The following is a 16,567-nucleotide window of genomic DNA, read 5'->3' as shown; positions in this document are numbered from 1 at the left end:
ACCCAAAGATGGCAGTAATGCGCTTTGATTTATTGTTCTTGTAAGAAAAAAAAACGTTATTTTTCAGATCAGGCTTATGTTTTTATCACTGCCTCGGAAAAACTGAGAAAGCAGCCTTGTTAAATTAACAAGTTAACAACGCCATTATTTGTTTTTCATTTATTAATTGGATGTTTTATCCACATACCTCAATGTACATACCTCAAGTGATGATGATGATGATGATGATGATGATGATGATGATGATGATGATGATGATGATGATGATGATGATTCTACAGCTAAATAATGGTCCGCGTTTCTAAAGGTTGAAAGAACGTGGAGATTTACGGAAGAACCTGAACGCAGCAGACGTGCCTCCATTTTGTGTCGGTCGCTCCGTTTCCGGGTTTCTCAGAAGGGACCGATAAAACTGTGTGTCAACGGGCGAGAATGGCCCTGCCTGTGGGTCGAGAGTGCGGCTAAAGTTTTACGTTGCAACCTGAAACTGCCTGAAGTCACCGCCAGACTCATCCAAAGGTTCTTTTTATTCGCCTCATTGTTGCGTCTAATTTGACACAAGAGTCAGCCAGCCGGACTGCGCTGACACTGACAGCTGGAAAGTAAACAGCGCACTTGCTAACCAGCTAATTGCGGCTAAAGCTAGCGCAGCCGCCGCAAGCTGAGCCGCTAACCCTTCGAAAACAAGCTAACGTTAGCGGGTAACCTACGACTTTGCTCGGTGGCATTAGGTGGCCTCGCCAAGCAGCCCATCCTGTCCCAATTAGTGACTGTAACTGTGTCGGGGGGGAAGGATCGCCACAACGGCGCCTTATCCATTCATGTTGGTGAAGAGGACGAGGCAAGCAAACCGCTACCGTCAAACTGTTGTTCGAGTCCGGGTAAGTAAAGTGTTGGGGACACACAAGTTGACGTAACCGCACCTATGTTTAAGCTAGTGCCAGGTGAGATTTGCTTCACCTGGGAGCGGCAGGAAGAAGCTAATGGCCTGATCAGGCCGGAGAAATCCGGTTCTGCTCGACATTAATAGTCTAATCCAAAGTTTTCTGTCTTAGAGATGTACTTTTCTTTTTGTTAAATAAAAAATAAAAAAAATCAAACTCTTTTTTTTTTTTGACAGAGCTTCCGATTACGTTATATGAACGCGTACAAAGGCATGCTGGTGTTTTAATAAGATAAATATGCTTTGCGGACGAGCGTTTGTTTCTGTGTTGCTCTTTGCGGACTGTCATCGCCCCTGAAAGCCTGGGAGCAGGCACCGAGCCACGGCCTGGCTAGTTCTGCGTGTTTCCACAGCGTCCGACTTCCTCATACAGTCCCGGCAGTCACCCTCCGGGGCCCAGTTCTGGCTTGCGGGGTCGCATCGCAGAATCGTGCCCACCAAACAGTGTGTTGTCCGTGGGTCGACATGTCTGCAAAGACTCGGAGCGATCAGGGCCTTCTTCACTTTGATCTTTAAATGACGAGAGTTTGAGCGATTATAGGGGTCAAAGGTCAGGACCTGTTGCTTTTATTGTTTGTTTGTTTTTTTTTTGTTTTTTTGCCTCCGCCGTTCCCTGTGTTTGGTGGAGAATAGAACAGTACCAACCTTTATTCTGCAGGAATTCTAGATTCAAAAATATGGGAAAGAATAAAGGAAAACACTGTAAACGGTATAAACGGTCGACATATATAAATATATTCTTGCTTTGCATTGGGAGCATGCAAAGCAAATGTATGCAGTGATAGTAATTTAAATAGCTGGTCAATCTTGCCGTACATCTGTTGACAACTGTTTTATCTTCGCAGTTCAGTTTACTTTTCTGATGTTTTTCATCAATCCCAAATTCAGTTCATCGAAAAGGGATGCATTGGTGTGCCAAGTGAAATAGTGCTCAGGGTGTTGTACCCGATCCATGTGCCAAGTTCAATGAACTTAAGATGTTTCGGACCGGAGAACAATAACAACCATTTAAACTTCACTTTCTGGCTCCAACTTTTGATTCCTGGTGAACTTATAAAAGGTTTTGCCCCACCTTCCAACGTCACACTAAGACAAGATGCAACAGGCTCGGCGTTATTTGTATTGAACTGGGAAAGCAAACTTTCTGAACACAAAACCCCCAAAAGAAGCTGAGGACAAAGTTGCCTCTAAATGTGTTGAAATCCTTGTTTGTCCTTATTTTTTATCAGGCATTGAGCTACATCCATTATTTTATTATTTTTTTATTTTTTTGGTGTCAAAAATAACACTTCCATATTTCTAATGAGGGATACTGTTGAGTGTCAGTGTTACAGCAAGACGGCAAGAAGACACTCAGCCCGTCGCCGCTACACCACAACGTTAATGAAAAGAAGCTGATTGGTCAACAGGGGAGAGCGAGAGGCACCGCTATGCCAACCGGTTCGGCGTTTCTCCTCCATGCTCGGCCTCCGTGGCAGCTTTCAAACAGGACAAGTCAGGGTTTTGTTTTTTGTTTTTTTGTTTTTTTTTGGGGGGGGGGGGGGGGGGATGCGATTGCTTATGCTACCATAAGCAATCACCCGCTCGCGCCAAACAACCGTAGCGGACGTGACGTCACCGTAACCGCGCCAACATAGCTGCGCGTACCAAATGAACACAACCAGCTCCGAACAGAACAGATAGGAAAGAGAAGACCAAAGCCATGTACGCAACAGTCAGTATTCCTGAAGCGTTATTCGTCCCACGTTCAGAAGCGTCGGATGTTCAGTCAGGGGCCTCGGGGAGGCTAACTTTGCATTTTGCTTTTCATAACGATCAGTCGTCGCGATCCACTGCTTTCTTCGATGACTGTGATGCTGAACAGCAGGCGGGTTGTAAAACTGCTCCAAATCTTCACTGAAACACTGATGGACGGGAATGCAACGAAAGCCGCACATCCAGCGTCTGTGGCTTCACTTCTGCTTCACTCAGCAGATGTTTAAACATTTCCGTTTTTTATTTTATCTTTTTTCTTCCCACCACCTTGGGGGGAGGGGTTCACCACCGAGCCCCCACCCTCCCTCCCTTTCTCTTCCTCCTCTCTCTCTCCGCTACCTCTGGCCCATCTGAGCTCGCCCGGCCAGATTCCTTTGGTTTCCTTTTGGTGTGAAAGCCAGCTGCCTGATGAATGAAGCGGCGACACGAGGCTGAAGGTGCGGGCGGGGCGGGGACGCCGGGTTTGGGAAGGTCCGGAGACCTTTGATCGGGGGTTTTGTTTTTTAATATGCGGACGTCTCAGCGTTGCTTGTTTGCTCTGCGAGTGAACATGAAGCTAGCTGCAAGTTTTCCCGCCTTTGGGTTTCTCTTGCTACCAGTTTCAGGATATTTACAGCAGTTTTACCCACCACTAATATTTCCAGTCACACCGTCCCTGCGAGCTAACGTTGTTACCATCTCATCATTACCGTGCAGGGCTTAGCATTTGTTCCGACCGTGCTGAGTGTTCAGCAGGAAAGCTTCTTCCACCAGGAGTTGCTCGGCAGCCCCGGACTACAGGCAGGACTCGGTGTCTCTGCTCTCTGTGTATGAGTGGTTGGATCTCCTCAGTGGATCTGTGTTATGACTCCATCCCTCACTGCTCAGCATAAATAAACCAGCGCCGGCACGGCAGGCTAGAAGGCTCTTGTGGCGACCTTACATAATCCCCGCACTCAGCGGTTTGTTTGTCCCTCTGATTTTTTTTTCTTTTTCTTTTCTTTTCTTCCTCCTCCGTTTCCTTTCATCAATCTTGACATCAGCCACTCAGCCAGTCACTCGTCCTGTTTGATGCCTTCTGGATTTCCCTCTGTGCGCTGTTCTGCATTCCTGGGTTGTGTGTGTGTGAGCCTCTGCCCAGGAGCGTCGTAGCGTCGTTGGCCTCGTCTTGGACGTTGTTCTCGTGTCGCTCGTTCGCTCGAGGCGCTGATTCGGCAAAAGAAGAGAACGCTCGGGAATTCCCGCCGGGAACGAGCAGTTTTCCGCTGAGCCGGCGGTCCGAGCGTCTCGTGGAGTTTGTTTTTTTTGCGCTCGTCCCATTGGTCGGTCTCGAGCGTCTTCACCTGAAGCCTCGGGCCGACCGACGGTCTCGTTTGTGGCTGTCGCCCCAGGGATCCTCGCCGGCCGTGGTTCCTCCTTGTGCTTTCACGCTCTCGTCTGACGTTTCTCTGCCAGCCCGGAGTCGCGCGTCATCCCGTAAAAATGCGCGGCCGCGGCACCACGCTCGCGCTGGAAGAGTGGCACTGCCGGTTTCTTTGCCGCAGAAGAACTGCCGTGGTTCCGGTCGAGCACTTGGATCGGCCGCCCGTCGCAACCGTGGCCACTTTCTAAAGAAGCCTGTGGTGCAGATCGGTCAGTTAATTAAAACCAAGCTGGGTATGTGCAGTTAAATATGTGAAGAGGGTTTTTTTTCCTGCAGTGAAGTGAAGGAAGGTTTTGTCTTTCACTGCTTGCATGTAAAATCACATTCCAGTCCATGGTTTTTCGTACGACAGTACTGTTTGACGCTTTATCTGTTTATTAACATGGCCAAAAAGGCTCTTCGTTGCACCAGATCGCACGTATTAGCCGCTGCGTTCATCACGGCCAGGCCGACATCTGGAGGAGCTGTTAAGTGTTTGCCGTCAGGCTACCAGGAGACAAACATCAGCCGACTACCTGACGGGAACAGTGGCTGCGTTTCCATTGAAGTTATTCGCAAAAGCGATGTTTGTAAAATTTCGACAAAAGTACAATCACGATTTGCAGGTGTTTCCATTGAATGGTGTGAAGCTCATAAGCCTCAATTCTCGTAAAATCTCGTCTCACGCGGGACGCAAGTCTCGCAAAATCTCGCAAGATTTACGAGAATTGCGTTTGTTGGCTGCTATGAGTGGTTGTTAGATTTTCTTTCTCTTTGATTAACAAAAAAATATATATATTCTGTCTCCTCCTCCGTCCAAACACAACACTCCGTTTTCACTTGACGTGAACTGGTCATGTAACCCCGCACGTCACGTCCGGTGACTCGTAAATGCGAGATAGTTTTTCCATGTCACCGTTGCGATATACCTCGATATCGATACGCCTGGAAAAACCACCTCATCGGCGTCAAAACCATTTCGCAATATTTCAGAGGTTTCTCAATGTTCAGGCGTTTCCATCACCCGTTTATTTATTGCGACGTTTCGTTTTTTTGCGCAATTCTAGGACTAACGGAATCGCAGCTGTCGAAATGAAATTCCCTCCTTCGTTCATCGTGCTAGTCACTTTTTCGAATCATGTCAAGGGAATTGTTGGGATTTTGTCGCTTCTTTTGGACTCAGTCCAAGAAGCAACCTTTTATTTTCACGGTGACGATTTGCATCCGCACCACCACAGAACAACCGGATTGGCGGACTGACAACAGGCTCTGCTGCGTCCGCAGGAGTCGCTGCCGCGTGTCGTGTCGCCCCAGCGGAGACGGTGAAGTCGGCAGGCGCCGCCCCCGCCCCCCACACACACTGAGCCGTGCCAACCGAGGGACAGGATGCCCATTCCTCCCCCGCCGCCCCCTCCCCCGGGGCCGCCGCCTCCCCCCACCTTCAGCCAGGTGGGTAGTCGTCAAACAGGAAGTGGGGGAACCCCGAGTGTCTGTGCTGCGTCGGTTCTCACCGTGTGTCGACCCCCCCCCCCCCCTTTCCTTCCTCCCTCCCTTCGCAGGCCAACACCACCCCACCCAAACTGAGCACCTCCGAGTCCAAAGGCAGAGGAGCGCTGCTGTCGGACATCTGCAAAGGAGCCAAGCTGAAGAAGACGGGCGTGGTCAACGACCGCAGCGCCCCCGTACTTGAAAGTGAGTCCCTGGAAGCCCCTCTGTCTGCTCTCTAGACGAGTTCAACTTATTTATTGTCAAAGTTAACAACAAAATTTGTTTGGAGCATCCCCATCACCACTGGCATCAGTCCTCCATAACAATAATCATAAATAAATGGATTTTTTTTTTCAAAATCACCAAAGTGCAATAGTGCTAGTGCATATGAACTATTGAAATATTGACTAAACTAACAAAAAGAACAAAAATGGGCCACGGGTGACTTTTTTTATTTTATTTATTTTTTTAATCATTGCTCCGGTTATTGAAACATTGCCAGCATCCCACTCTGTATATTTCTGGACTGCAGGCTTCACGATTTGAGTGTGCAAGTGTGCAAAATGTACTGAAATGAAATCGGACCACTGTGTGAACATAGCTTAATTATTTGACCTGGATTTTGTCTTTTATACAGAAGGAGGAGGAGGAGGTGGCGGAGGAAGTGGAGGAGGAGGAGGAGGAGGAGGAGGTGGTTTTGGAGGCGGCGGCCCGATGGGAATGGGAGGTCTTTTCCAAGGGGGAGTGCCAAAATTGCGGCCAGTCGGAGGTAAAAAAAAAAAAAAAAAAAAAAAAAATTTCTTCCATGACTGATATTTCCATGTGCATGTGAGTGCATGTTGCTCGTTTCCTTTCCTTGTGTGTGTCTCAAAAACCTGAGGCGAAACAACCAGCGAGACGAACCGCAAGCAGAGTTTTATCAGCCTCTGAAACTCAGATAACATTGAATATTCCATCAGCTGTGACAGCACAGTCGATGAGTCAGTCTGCCGGCGGTTCAAACCAACAACCAGTAACTGCATACACACACACACACACACACACACACACACACACACACACACACACACACACACACACACACACATCGTCCGAAGAGGAAGCAGATAGCGCAAGAAGGAAGCAGAGCCTCTGCTGCTTCTTCTCCGTTCCTTCGCTCCGTCCGGCCTCTTTCTGTGTGTATTTATAGCTGCAGCTGAAGCCACCATGGGTGTAAATAATGGATGGAAAAACTAGAAGGATTTTTTTTTTATTTATTGTTATTAACGTTAAATATGTATGGAATCCGGCCCGATGCCAGAAGAGAACACGCTGAATGTGTCCACCCGGATAAGAATTTTGTAGATATTCTTTGAATTTGTTTTTTTTTTTTTTAAGCAGCCAGCGAGGTCATGTGACCTCCCACACGTTTAGAGGTTCTGAACAATTAATAATAAGAAATCGCTGTTGTAATAACGCTGCCTGATGCTGAAATGTGTCTCCCTGACACCTGAACAACTCCAGCGAGTTCACTCTTCAGTCTCTGCGTTGCTGATGTTGAAAAATACATTTAGGCACAGTTTTCTGCTACACAGAAAACGCACAGGAAGTGTTGGATCAATGAGCTCAATCAGTAAAAGCTCAGTTATCAAAGTTGTATTATTGCCTGGTTGACTCCTCTTCCTCCTTCCTCTTCCTCACAGACGGTGCCGCCGGCGGTTCGGTGGGGAGGTCCGCCCTGCGGCCGCCGGGCTCCCGGTCCGCGGCGCCCCGCCCCCCGACCGGCCGGTCCAGCTCGCCGTCGCCGTCCGACAGGCTGTCGGCGCCGTCGGACCACCGCTCCCACCGCCCGTCGCTGCCCGACATCTCCCGGCCTCCCAGCAGCAGCAGCAGCTCCTCCTCCTCCTCCCTCGGCGGCGGGATGAAGCACAGCAGCTCGGCCCCGCCCCCTCCCCCTCCGTTCAGCAGGGGCGGCCGCGGCAACGCTCCGCCCACGCCCAACGAGAAGGCGTCCTCGTCCGGCCACGGCAGAGAGAAGCCGCTGCCGCCGACGCCCAGCAGGGGGCCGGCGCACCACAGCTCCTCGGCCAAGCCGGCGCCGCCGCCGTCCTCCAGCCGGCCACCGACGGGCGGCTCCTCGGCGCCGCCGCCCCCGCCGCCGTACAGGCCCCACACGTCCGGCGGCGTCTCCAACGGGCCGTCCCACGTGGACGGGGGCGGAGCCCCGGAGCTCCCCCAGAGGCACAACTCCCTGCACAAGAAGCACCCGCACAGCGGCGGCGGCGGCACCCATGGCCGCAGCCAGGCCCCGCCCCCACCGCCGCCCCCCGCCTCCTCCTCGCCGTCCTCCCAGCAGGGCGGCCGACCCCCCCCACCTGCCAGAGAGCCGCCGGGACGCAGAGCAGGTACCAGCACTCCGCCCCTCTGACCGAGCGTGTGGGCGGGCCCACCTGCAGCCCAGGGCCTGATTTCCATTGGCAGTCCCGCTGAACGGCGGCTAGGTGGCGGCGGCGCCGTAACAGAAATATGGGAGAGAGACGGCGGCTCGTGTTTCTTCTGGTAGTTGTGAGTACAGAATAGTAAAGTAAAGAATCAAATGAGTAATAATACAAATTAACAAGTAAGGTGAATAAATAAACAAGCAAAGATAAACAGTGAAAGAGAAGAGTGCTGATGATGATGATGATGATGATGGAGGTTCATTCATTCCAGTTTCGCTCTCTCCCAGTCAATTCGAGGGGGGGACGGCGGGAGACGCTTGTTGTGTTATCAGTTGGGGACGGCGGGCGGAGTTGAGCGGCCCGGCGCTGCTCGCTCGCAGCTGTTTGAGCGCCGGATTCTTTTTTTTGTTTGTTTCTTCGATGCACAGACGACATCAGTCTGCCAGGAATGTTTTGTTCTGAGCAGCAGCAGCAGCCGCAGCAGCAGCAGCAGCAGCAGGTTTCGACTCGTTGTCGGCCAAAACGCAGCAGCAGTAGTGCAGCCCTGCAGCCTCCACCACCCCCACAACACTGAGGGAGAAAAAAATACACACACACACACACACACACACACACACACACACACATCCAGGTGATAGTCAAGCTGTGTTGGGGGTGGGGGAGTTGTTTGGGAATCCTCTCCCGCATCTCGAGGGGGCCGACGTGAACTTAGAGTGAAGCGTTGCGACACAGCCTGGCTTTGTCAGCCGGAGCCGAGGCCTCTGATTGGACGATAAGGGCACCTGGTGGTGGTCGAGGCCTCCTGGCTTCTCCGCATTCCTCAAGCCCTGCAGAAGATTCAGGCAGAGCCTCGAATGGCGCCTGCAGCATCTCCGTGAAGACCTCCTGGTCCATCTGAGCCACGTCACCTTGGTGCCGGTTCATCCAGTTACCCCCCTCTGTTGTTCCATGAATGATCGTTGGTTTGACGTTGACGTTGACTTTGCATTTTGTTTTTTGTTTTTTTGTTAACGTGCTTTCATACAAGAGCAGGACTTTGTTTTAAGGTCTCCTGTTACACGAGCATCATTCTGTGTGTGTGTCTGTGTGTGTGTAGCCCCCCAGGTCCCTCCACTGGGGTCTCGTAACGGCGGGCGGGATGCCCCGCCTCCACCTCCTCCCTACCGCATCCACAGCTCTGGGGCCTCAGAGAGTCACAGCCGCGGACCCAAACCTCCGCCACCTCCTTCCAACTCCTCCTCGTCCTCCTCCAGAACCCCGGCCGGACCCCCACCACCACCCCCACCCATGCGGAATGGCCACTCCTCCGTCTCCTCCTCCAGGAGCATCCTAGGTGAGACTGGACTTACCGCTGATCTCTTCAGTCAGATGCAGAGCGAGAACCTTGTACTGGATCCCGGACTGCCAATTGGACCGAGCCCCAATTTCTTTGTAGTGGCCACGCAAAGTACTGCAGCCAAAAAAGACAGTAATAGGAAAATAAGTCATGGACTTTTAATCTTTCTAAAAAAAATAAATAAATAAAGATAAAATTATGAAGGCCTGGTAGAGAAAGACTGTGGTCGTGCTTTATGTGACTCAGTCCCGTCAGTGAATGCCACAAAAAAGGGGAAGAGTCCTTTTACGCCATCTCCACTTTCCAGAAAATGTGCTCACACACACACACACACACACAAACACACACACAGTTGTGGAAACCCCCTCTCAGAAAGAGCCCTGATGCTGATAAACATTGACTGCTGTTTTAACATCTGAGTTTGACTCTTAATGAGTTTTTCTTTTACCCCCGCAGATGATTTTGAGTCCAAGTTCAACTTCCACCCCGTCGAGGACCTTCCACCTCCAGAGGAGTACAGGCACTTTAACAAGGTCTACCCCAGCAAGGGCAACAAGGGTAAGTCATCAAGGAATCAAGGAAACTTTATTTGTCATACCATTTTTCGACAGCACGAAATTCGGACTCGGGTCCCAGATTAGCTTAGCGTAATTAATAAGAAATAAAAGCCAAGTACAGAATGTTAAAAAGAAACACAGAGACAAAACCTACCAACCTGAGCACAATCCAGGCACAGCATTCAAAAGAAATCACTTCACCTCCTTGCTAGTCAGCTGATCCAGATCTCTTGAAGCTGCACGGCAAATGCCATCGCTAAACAATGCACGCAACATTGACAGTATTTTTGGATGCATTGAAATCACATTTCTGCACAGTTTTCTTTGCATTTTAAACTTTATTTTGGCCATAGAAGCTGCTAATGTCCCTTGATGAAGATGGTCAAACAAATTATTCTGTCACGCAGCATCAGCCAACCTCTTATGACCTCTCTCTCTCGCTCTTCCTATCTCTCTCTCCCCCACTCTCAGCCACGATGAGAGGTGCTCCGCCGGCTCCGCCCGTCGGCAGGTGAGCACTCGGCGGCGGCTCAGAGACTCGGACTCTCAGCAGGCCGAGAGGAGGCGGCGGCGGCGGCGGCGCTTAAACACACGACGACGACGACGACGACGACAACACACAAACCCACCAACAGACCAACCAGCCAAACAACCGAACCACCAGCCGGAAGCACAAACGTGTCACAGGCACGCAGGTCCAACACGGCCGTCACCGTTCTGCTGTTTGCACAAGAGCTCAACAACCACTTGGGGGCGACAAACTAAAAGCAGACTCTTGGCGTCCTGCTTCCTTCTGTTTGACACAAAACATCAGGACCAAACAAGACTTACACTTTCACATCAACACGTTCCATTTTTATTTTTTTTTTATTTTTTTTATGCATATCCACAGTGATGCACAGAGATTCCCACAATCCTGGGAAACCTTTCTTCTTTCTAATTTACTTTATTATTATTTTTTTTTGTTTCTTTTGAATTTCTGGTGATGGGGGCTATTCAACACTACGAATGGTGTGTGTGTGTGTGTGTGTGTGTGTGTGTGTGTGTGTGTGTGTGTGTGTGTGTGTGTGTGTGTGTGTGTGTGTGTGTGTGTGTGTGTGTGTGTGTGTGTGTGTGTTTCCCCACAAAATTGCAAATGAAATTGGCTTTTTGGGGGACGGGGCCCTGATGGTTCCTGATGGTCTATGTTTTTTCACTCGCCATTCCAGCAGTGCCAGGTGTGGGTGCGTTTGATTCTTATCTGTCCATGTGCCAAAAGAAAGCAGGTGGTGGAGTTAAATTAGCTGCGTCGGTTGGCTAACATCGAGCCCTCGTTCTCCTGCGTTTGTGGATGTCTGCATCTGTTCTCCCTCAGGCGATGTTGCACAGCAGCCTCACTGCTAAACCGTGACACCGCACATGATTCCAATTGTTTTGCACTTCATGACGTGGCTAAAATTCTAGATTTTAGGTTGTTTTTTTTTCTTTCCTTGCGTGGGCGAGTGATCAGGTGATGTTTGACAGAGCCAGCATCTTCCTCCAAGCACACTGTGATTCCAACACTACACTTAAGATATGTTTTGTTTTGTTTTGTTTTGTTCTTGTGTGATCCAGCTGCAGGTTTGTGCTTAAAAGGGATCATTTGTCAGCTCTCTTTCGTGGGAAATCGTTTTAAGAAAAAAAGTTCTTCTGTTCAATCCATCTTTGCTTCAGGTGGTGGCCGTTTTTTTTTTTGTTTTGTTTTTTTTTTCTTCTTTCTTTTATTTTTTTTTTTAATAGGACTTTTTGGCCAGATGATGTAACATTTAATTGCTATGCAAGACAGTTTGTAGAGTTGGTAGCAGCTAACCAAAAATGGAACACTTAAGTGCCAGGGGGCTGTTGACGGTGGTTCTTTCACTCACTTTTCTTTAAGCTCAACTTTAAAACACTAGTTTCATCATAGTCAGACTGAGACGATGTCCAGGAGATCAGAATGTTTGCTCAGGCTACATTTTTTCATCCTCAGCGATGCAGCGCCTCCTGCTGGTCTTTGCCTTACATGCATCTCTTTTTTTTTTTTTTTTTACTGTCATCGGTACCAGTAACTCTTTATTTTCCCTTTTTCTCCTTTTTATATGGGATGATGATGACAAAAAGTAATTGAGAAACAGTTTTATCTGGAAATGCAATAAATATTGTATATTTACATTAAGACATATGGTAATCATAGTTAATGATCTATTTTTATGTTGTAAAAAGCTTGTAATATAGGAGAGAGAAATGATTATAACGATGTTCCAACGGGTGCTCCGGCAGCGAGGGCACCTCTCTGGGCGTCTGGCCACCAGGGGGCCTCAGCTGGAAGCATGTGCGTGAGTTGTGTATCGACAGGTCCTGCACTGGAGGTGGGCACCAACCACCCACACAGACACACTAAAGACTCCCTGTCCTGGATGTGCCTCCTCACCTCCATCTACACCTGTTCGCACCGTTTCCACTCCGAAAACAACACTAAAGAACCCTGTGGTCATTCCATGTTAATCACACGTTTTTATCATTTGTAATAATTTCAAATAAAAAATACGGGGTACAAAAGGGGAGCTGGTGTGCCATTTATTTCCACTTCCTGTCTGCCTTTGAAAGTCCCATCAAGACTTATGTGACGGATTTGGCAAATTACAAATACTTATACTTAGCTGTACTGAAGCCACAACCTGGGTTTTAACACGTCTAGTGAGTATTCATATAAACGGGCATATGCAGCAACATTTGCAAGCAGGTGTTCAAACTAAAGCATTTGGTTGAAAATGTACTGTAAAACGCTTGGAGCATAATCAGCTAGGTTCTGCGCTGTCTGTGACGTTTTTCAGTGTCATGCTTTCACGTCACCGGCTGTTTGGAGGTTTCAGCCTTCGCCCTATCACAGCTGGGATAGGCTCCAGCAGACCCCGTGACCCTGAGCTCGGGAAGAAGCGAGTATGGAAATGAATGACTGCGGTTTCAGTTACTCCGCCTTGGCTCTTGATTGGGTGGCGGGAAAATGACGTTCAACGCCCACTTGTTTCAGTGTCAGTAGTATGACCCACTCGCGGACAGTTGTAACCATGAAGATTCCCGCAGTTCCAGATCGGGTAAGTTTAAATACTTGGTCTCAGTGTTGTGTCCGAACGAGTTCAACGTGCGACTGTTCATGAATTCGTTAAATTTTTTTGGGCGAACGTGAACGGAATGTTCCTTAGTTGCGTTTGGCGTTTGTGAGCGGCGTTTAAAACTCTGTTCACGAGTGTGCCATGTGCCCAGAGCCATCCAGGGGAAACCCCAGCTAAAACACACGGACACACTGCCTGCCTGTCGCTCCTACAAATACGTAATATACATGAACGAGGCAGTGACGTGTGTATATAGGCGTGACTAGCCAGGCTGCGGTCAAGTGAGCCGCCGTTCGTCTTCGCACACATTTTCATTGACAACAAACCTGCCGTGCTCCAAATACCGGGGAAACGCCAAACATTGCACAGTAAAGCTTGAGAGAATGGCATTTACGTACGTTTACAGGACGTGTGCTTTACTTGTGTTATTCCGTTTTTGTTCTGGTAAGTGCTTGATTTCGACTCCGGCTAAACGCATCATGTGAAGAAGACTGTCTTTTACGCATCAAACGTTGATTCGTGCTTGTCTCGTCTGGTTTCAGCGCGGGCGAATGTATTTGAAGGTTCGTGTGTTTGTGTGTTGTTGTTGTTTATGTTTACGCTGTGTTTTCGAGGGAGGTCGTTCAGGAAACACGCGAAATTATCTTATTTTCGACTGCCGGTGTCGTGCTACGGTATTTACCTCCGTCGCTCTAAACTCCTCAGGTAGCGGCGAAGCGAACCTCCCCTTGAGCCTTTAGACGCCGCGGTGAAATTAATTTGAAGTTGGATATTCGACAGACACCGATCCGTCGAGCGGTTGCAAAACTATTTGCGAACGCGTATCTCAAATCCGTGTGCGGGCATTAACATTTGTACGTGTAATCAATATCTGTGTGTGTGTGTGTGTGTGTGTGTGTGTGTGTGTGTGTGTGTGTGTGTGTGTGTGTGTGTGTGTGTGTGTGTGAGAAATATAGATAGATAAATGATTGTACACTGTGTTTCAGATTCTGATGAAATATCCCGCTGTAGCAGTCTTCTGCCTCCCTTTGATTACTGTAAAGTCTGCAATACGGGTGCAGCTGAAATGAGTGGCTGGCGCACTTAGTACCTAGTCCTATAGTGGTACAGACGACGTTTTCCCGCAGCGAATGTCTGTCGAATACCCAAATTGAAACTCATTTCACCACGGTCTCCTTTGTGTATTACGGCAGATTGCAAAGTGGTCACTACCCGGAGTCATACCTAAAGCATGTGTGTAAAGACAGCGAATTGGGCACTCGCGCCGGAGTTGTGAGGGGTGACAGACATTTACCTGTCTGTATTTCACACATACAAATTTGAATACGCACACACAGATCTGGATTACACGCACTAATGTTAATGCGCGCACACGGATTTGAGATACGCGTTCGCAAATAGTTTTGCTACAATAATACCGCCATGCTATACCCCCATACTTTTTTGTTTATTCTTACAGCTGCTGCCCGTGCGTTTTCATATTCTTCCATTTTGCCGCCGTTGCGCTCAGTTGTTGCGTCACACCATCAGAGGGGCACATTCCGTCACATTCCTTCTTGAATGTTCTTCATTCATGTATTCATGTATCCATTCATCCATCTATATATATATATATATATATATATATATATATGTGTGTGTGTGTGTGTGTGTGTATAATATCCACTTACTACTGCACTCAGGGTCTATCACAGTTGTTTAATAAGCTACTTTTTTATTGAATCTATTTTATTTATTTTTTTTAAACACAAAAGAAAACTTTAATCCTGTCACTGGAGTACATTATTTTCATGGTTCCTCTTTTTTTGTGTATGTCCATTGAAAAGGTTGGAGTGATCAAAATCACTCTTAGTGCACCTTTTAATGATTGTATATAAGGTGATAAAAGAAGGAAAGTTGATAAGATGGGGGGAGAGTGAGGAAGTGAGGAGACACACTGTATTAAAGACGTTCTGTAAAGAGAATATAACTTTTGTCCAATGTGTTTCAGTTGTATAGTATATGTTTACAAATTCTGTTGTCTGCGTTGTCTAGGAGCGGTTCCGCCTATTTGTCCACAAACACACAAGGAAATTCATACATTCTCTGGTGATGACGTCCTGCTGCCGTGTCACACGGACCCTCGGATCAACCTGTCCGCCTCCAACCTGGATTGGAAGAGACCTGACCTGCTGAGACATGACCCGAGATATATTGTCTACGTCTACCGGAATCAGAAGGATGATCCACAGTCGGATCAGGACGCTGACCGGATGAGTGTGGACCACAGGAGTCTCCAGTGGGGGAACCTGTCACTGCTCATCTCCTCAGTGCGCCCCTCAGACAGCGGCCCCTACGAGAGCTACCTCCTAGATTATGGATGTGTTTGTACAATCCAGCTCAATGTTGGTGAGAATGCTGAGTAAAATCACACAACAGTCAGTTTTGTGTTGTGAAAGACCAGTGTCAATACACCTGCAGATCACCTGGAGTAAAGTTATTGTTGGTTTTGTGGTCAACAGTCAACAGGACCACAGAAGTTCTCAGCACAGCGAGTCCTTCAACCAGAGCAGCCGACCAGAGACGCGCAGGTAAACACTCTCCAGGAAGGCGTTCCTCACCGTCCATCACTGTTGATCAGATGACCGTTGACCTCAGAATTGTCTCTTTCTCTAGATGCTGCCAATCTTTCAGATGCTGCATTGGCGTCCATCATCACTGTTGTTCTGACTATTTTTGTTGGTGGTGTTGTTGTCGTCGTCCTGATGAGATTGGGAGTTTTCGGTGAGTTATCTACATCCTTCTGTTGTCTGTCTAAAAAAAGTTACAAATGCTCTGAGATCACATTTACTGCAAAATGACATCTGCTTAAACTTCTTGGAGTCCATGAAAGGTACAAAAAAACATAGTTTACCTTTATTAAGATCCCACCAGAGATGAGAAATTCTCCTGTATTCTCATTGCTTTCTTTGTGGTCATTTACATTTTGTGGAAGTGATGATGCCTGAGTATATTTTATCCAACCATTCTCTGTGTTCATACAGGTGCAGCCTGGAGGGAAAAACTGTGTAGGAAGAAATCATTAAGCCATCGCTCGTCTATAATATGAAGCCACGTCTTCCAAAATTCCACTGAAAAAATTTGCTGGATACAACTATCTAAACAAGGAAACACAGAATACATAAAGAAGAAATGGGAAGAAGAAATACGGATAAAGATAACACAGGAGAGCCTGGAGAAAATATGCCAGCTAAAATGGGTTTCAACTGGTTCAAATACTTGGCGGGAATTCTGTTGGGAAAACATCACTAGACTTTTTTTATTACACCCATTCAGAAACGTCACCAAGGCAGTGGAGATGCTTGTGGATCTTTGCGGATCTAATGTAGCCAACCATTTTCAGGATTTTTGGGACTGCAAGACAATAAGAAGCTACTGGGTGGAGATCCATAAACATATGAAAAATGTATTTAATGTAAATTTCCCCTTTTAATTGTGAAAATTTGTATTTGGGTAACATCTTGTCTGAAACATGGAATACCAAAGACAAAAAACTACTGACCATATTATTGGCAGCCAGTAAGAAATCTGTCACGAG

The 16,567-nt window shown here is 48.0% G+C and overlaps 1 protein-coding gene and 1 long non-coding RNA gene across 3 annotated transcripts; both read left to right on the top strand.

Moving 5' to 3' along the window:
- Positions 1-348: 348 nt before the first annotated feature.
- wipf2a (WAS/WASL interacting protein family, member 2a) lies at positions 349-12,439 on the top strand. Of its 2 annotated transcripts, none has more exons than XM_076015672.1 (8): positions 349-881; positions 5,318-5,528; positions 5,639-5,771; positions 6,205-6,336; positions 7,250-7,951; positions 9,084-9,320; positions 9,780-9,881; positions 10,352-12,439. In XM_076015672.1, the coding sequence occupies exons 2-8, from the start codon at positions 5,466-5,468 to the stop codon at positions 10,393-10,395; spliced, it is 1,413 nt and encodes a 470-aa protein (XP_075871787.1). In that variant the 5' UTR covers positions 349-881; positions 5,318-5,465; the 3' UTR covers positions 10,396-12,439. The 2 variants fall into 2 exon arrangements, with proteins under 2 accessions (XP_075871787.1, XP_075871786.1); XM_076015671.1 differs by having other exon boundaries at positions 350-881; positions 5,364-5,528.
- Positions 12,440-15,110: 2,671 nt separating this feature from the next.
- On the top strand, positions 15,111-16,501 carry LOC142881356 (uncharacterized). Its single transcript, XR_012925564.1, has 4 exons — positions 15,111-15,378; positions 15,492-15,560; positions 15,646-15,753; positions 16,014-16,501. It is a non-coding gene; the product is annotated as an uncharacterized LOC142881356 (long non-coding RNA).
- The last annotated feature ends 66 nt before the right edge of the window (positions 16,502-16,567 follow it).

Source organism: Nelusetta ayraudi, unplaced genomic scaffold, assembly GCF_046127955.1.
Source record: "Nelusetta ayraudi isolate G7.1 ecotype Tasmania unplaced genomic scaffold, CSIRO-AGI_Nayr_v1 ptg000192l, whole genome shotgun sequence".
Lineage (NCBI taxonomy): Eukaryota > Metazoa > Chordata > Actinopteri > Tetraodontiformes > Monacanthidae > Nelusetta > Nelusetta ayraudi.
Note: the sequence above shows the minus strand (reverse complement) of the source record. Positions and strands in the feature narration are given on the sequence as shown.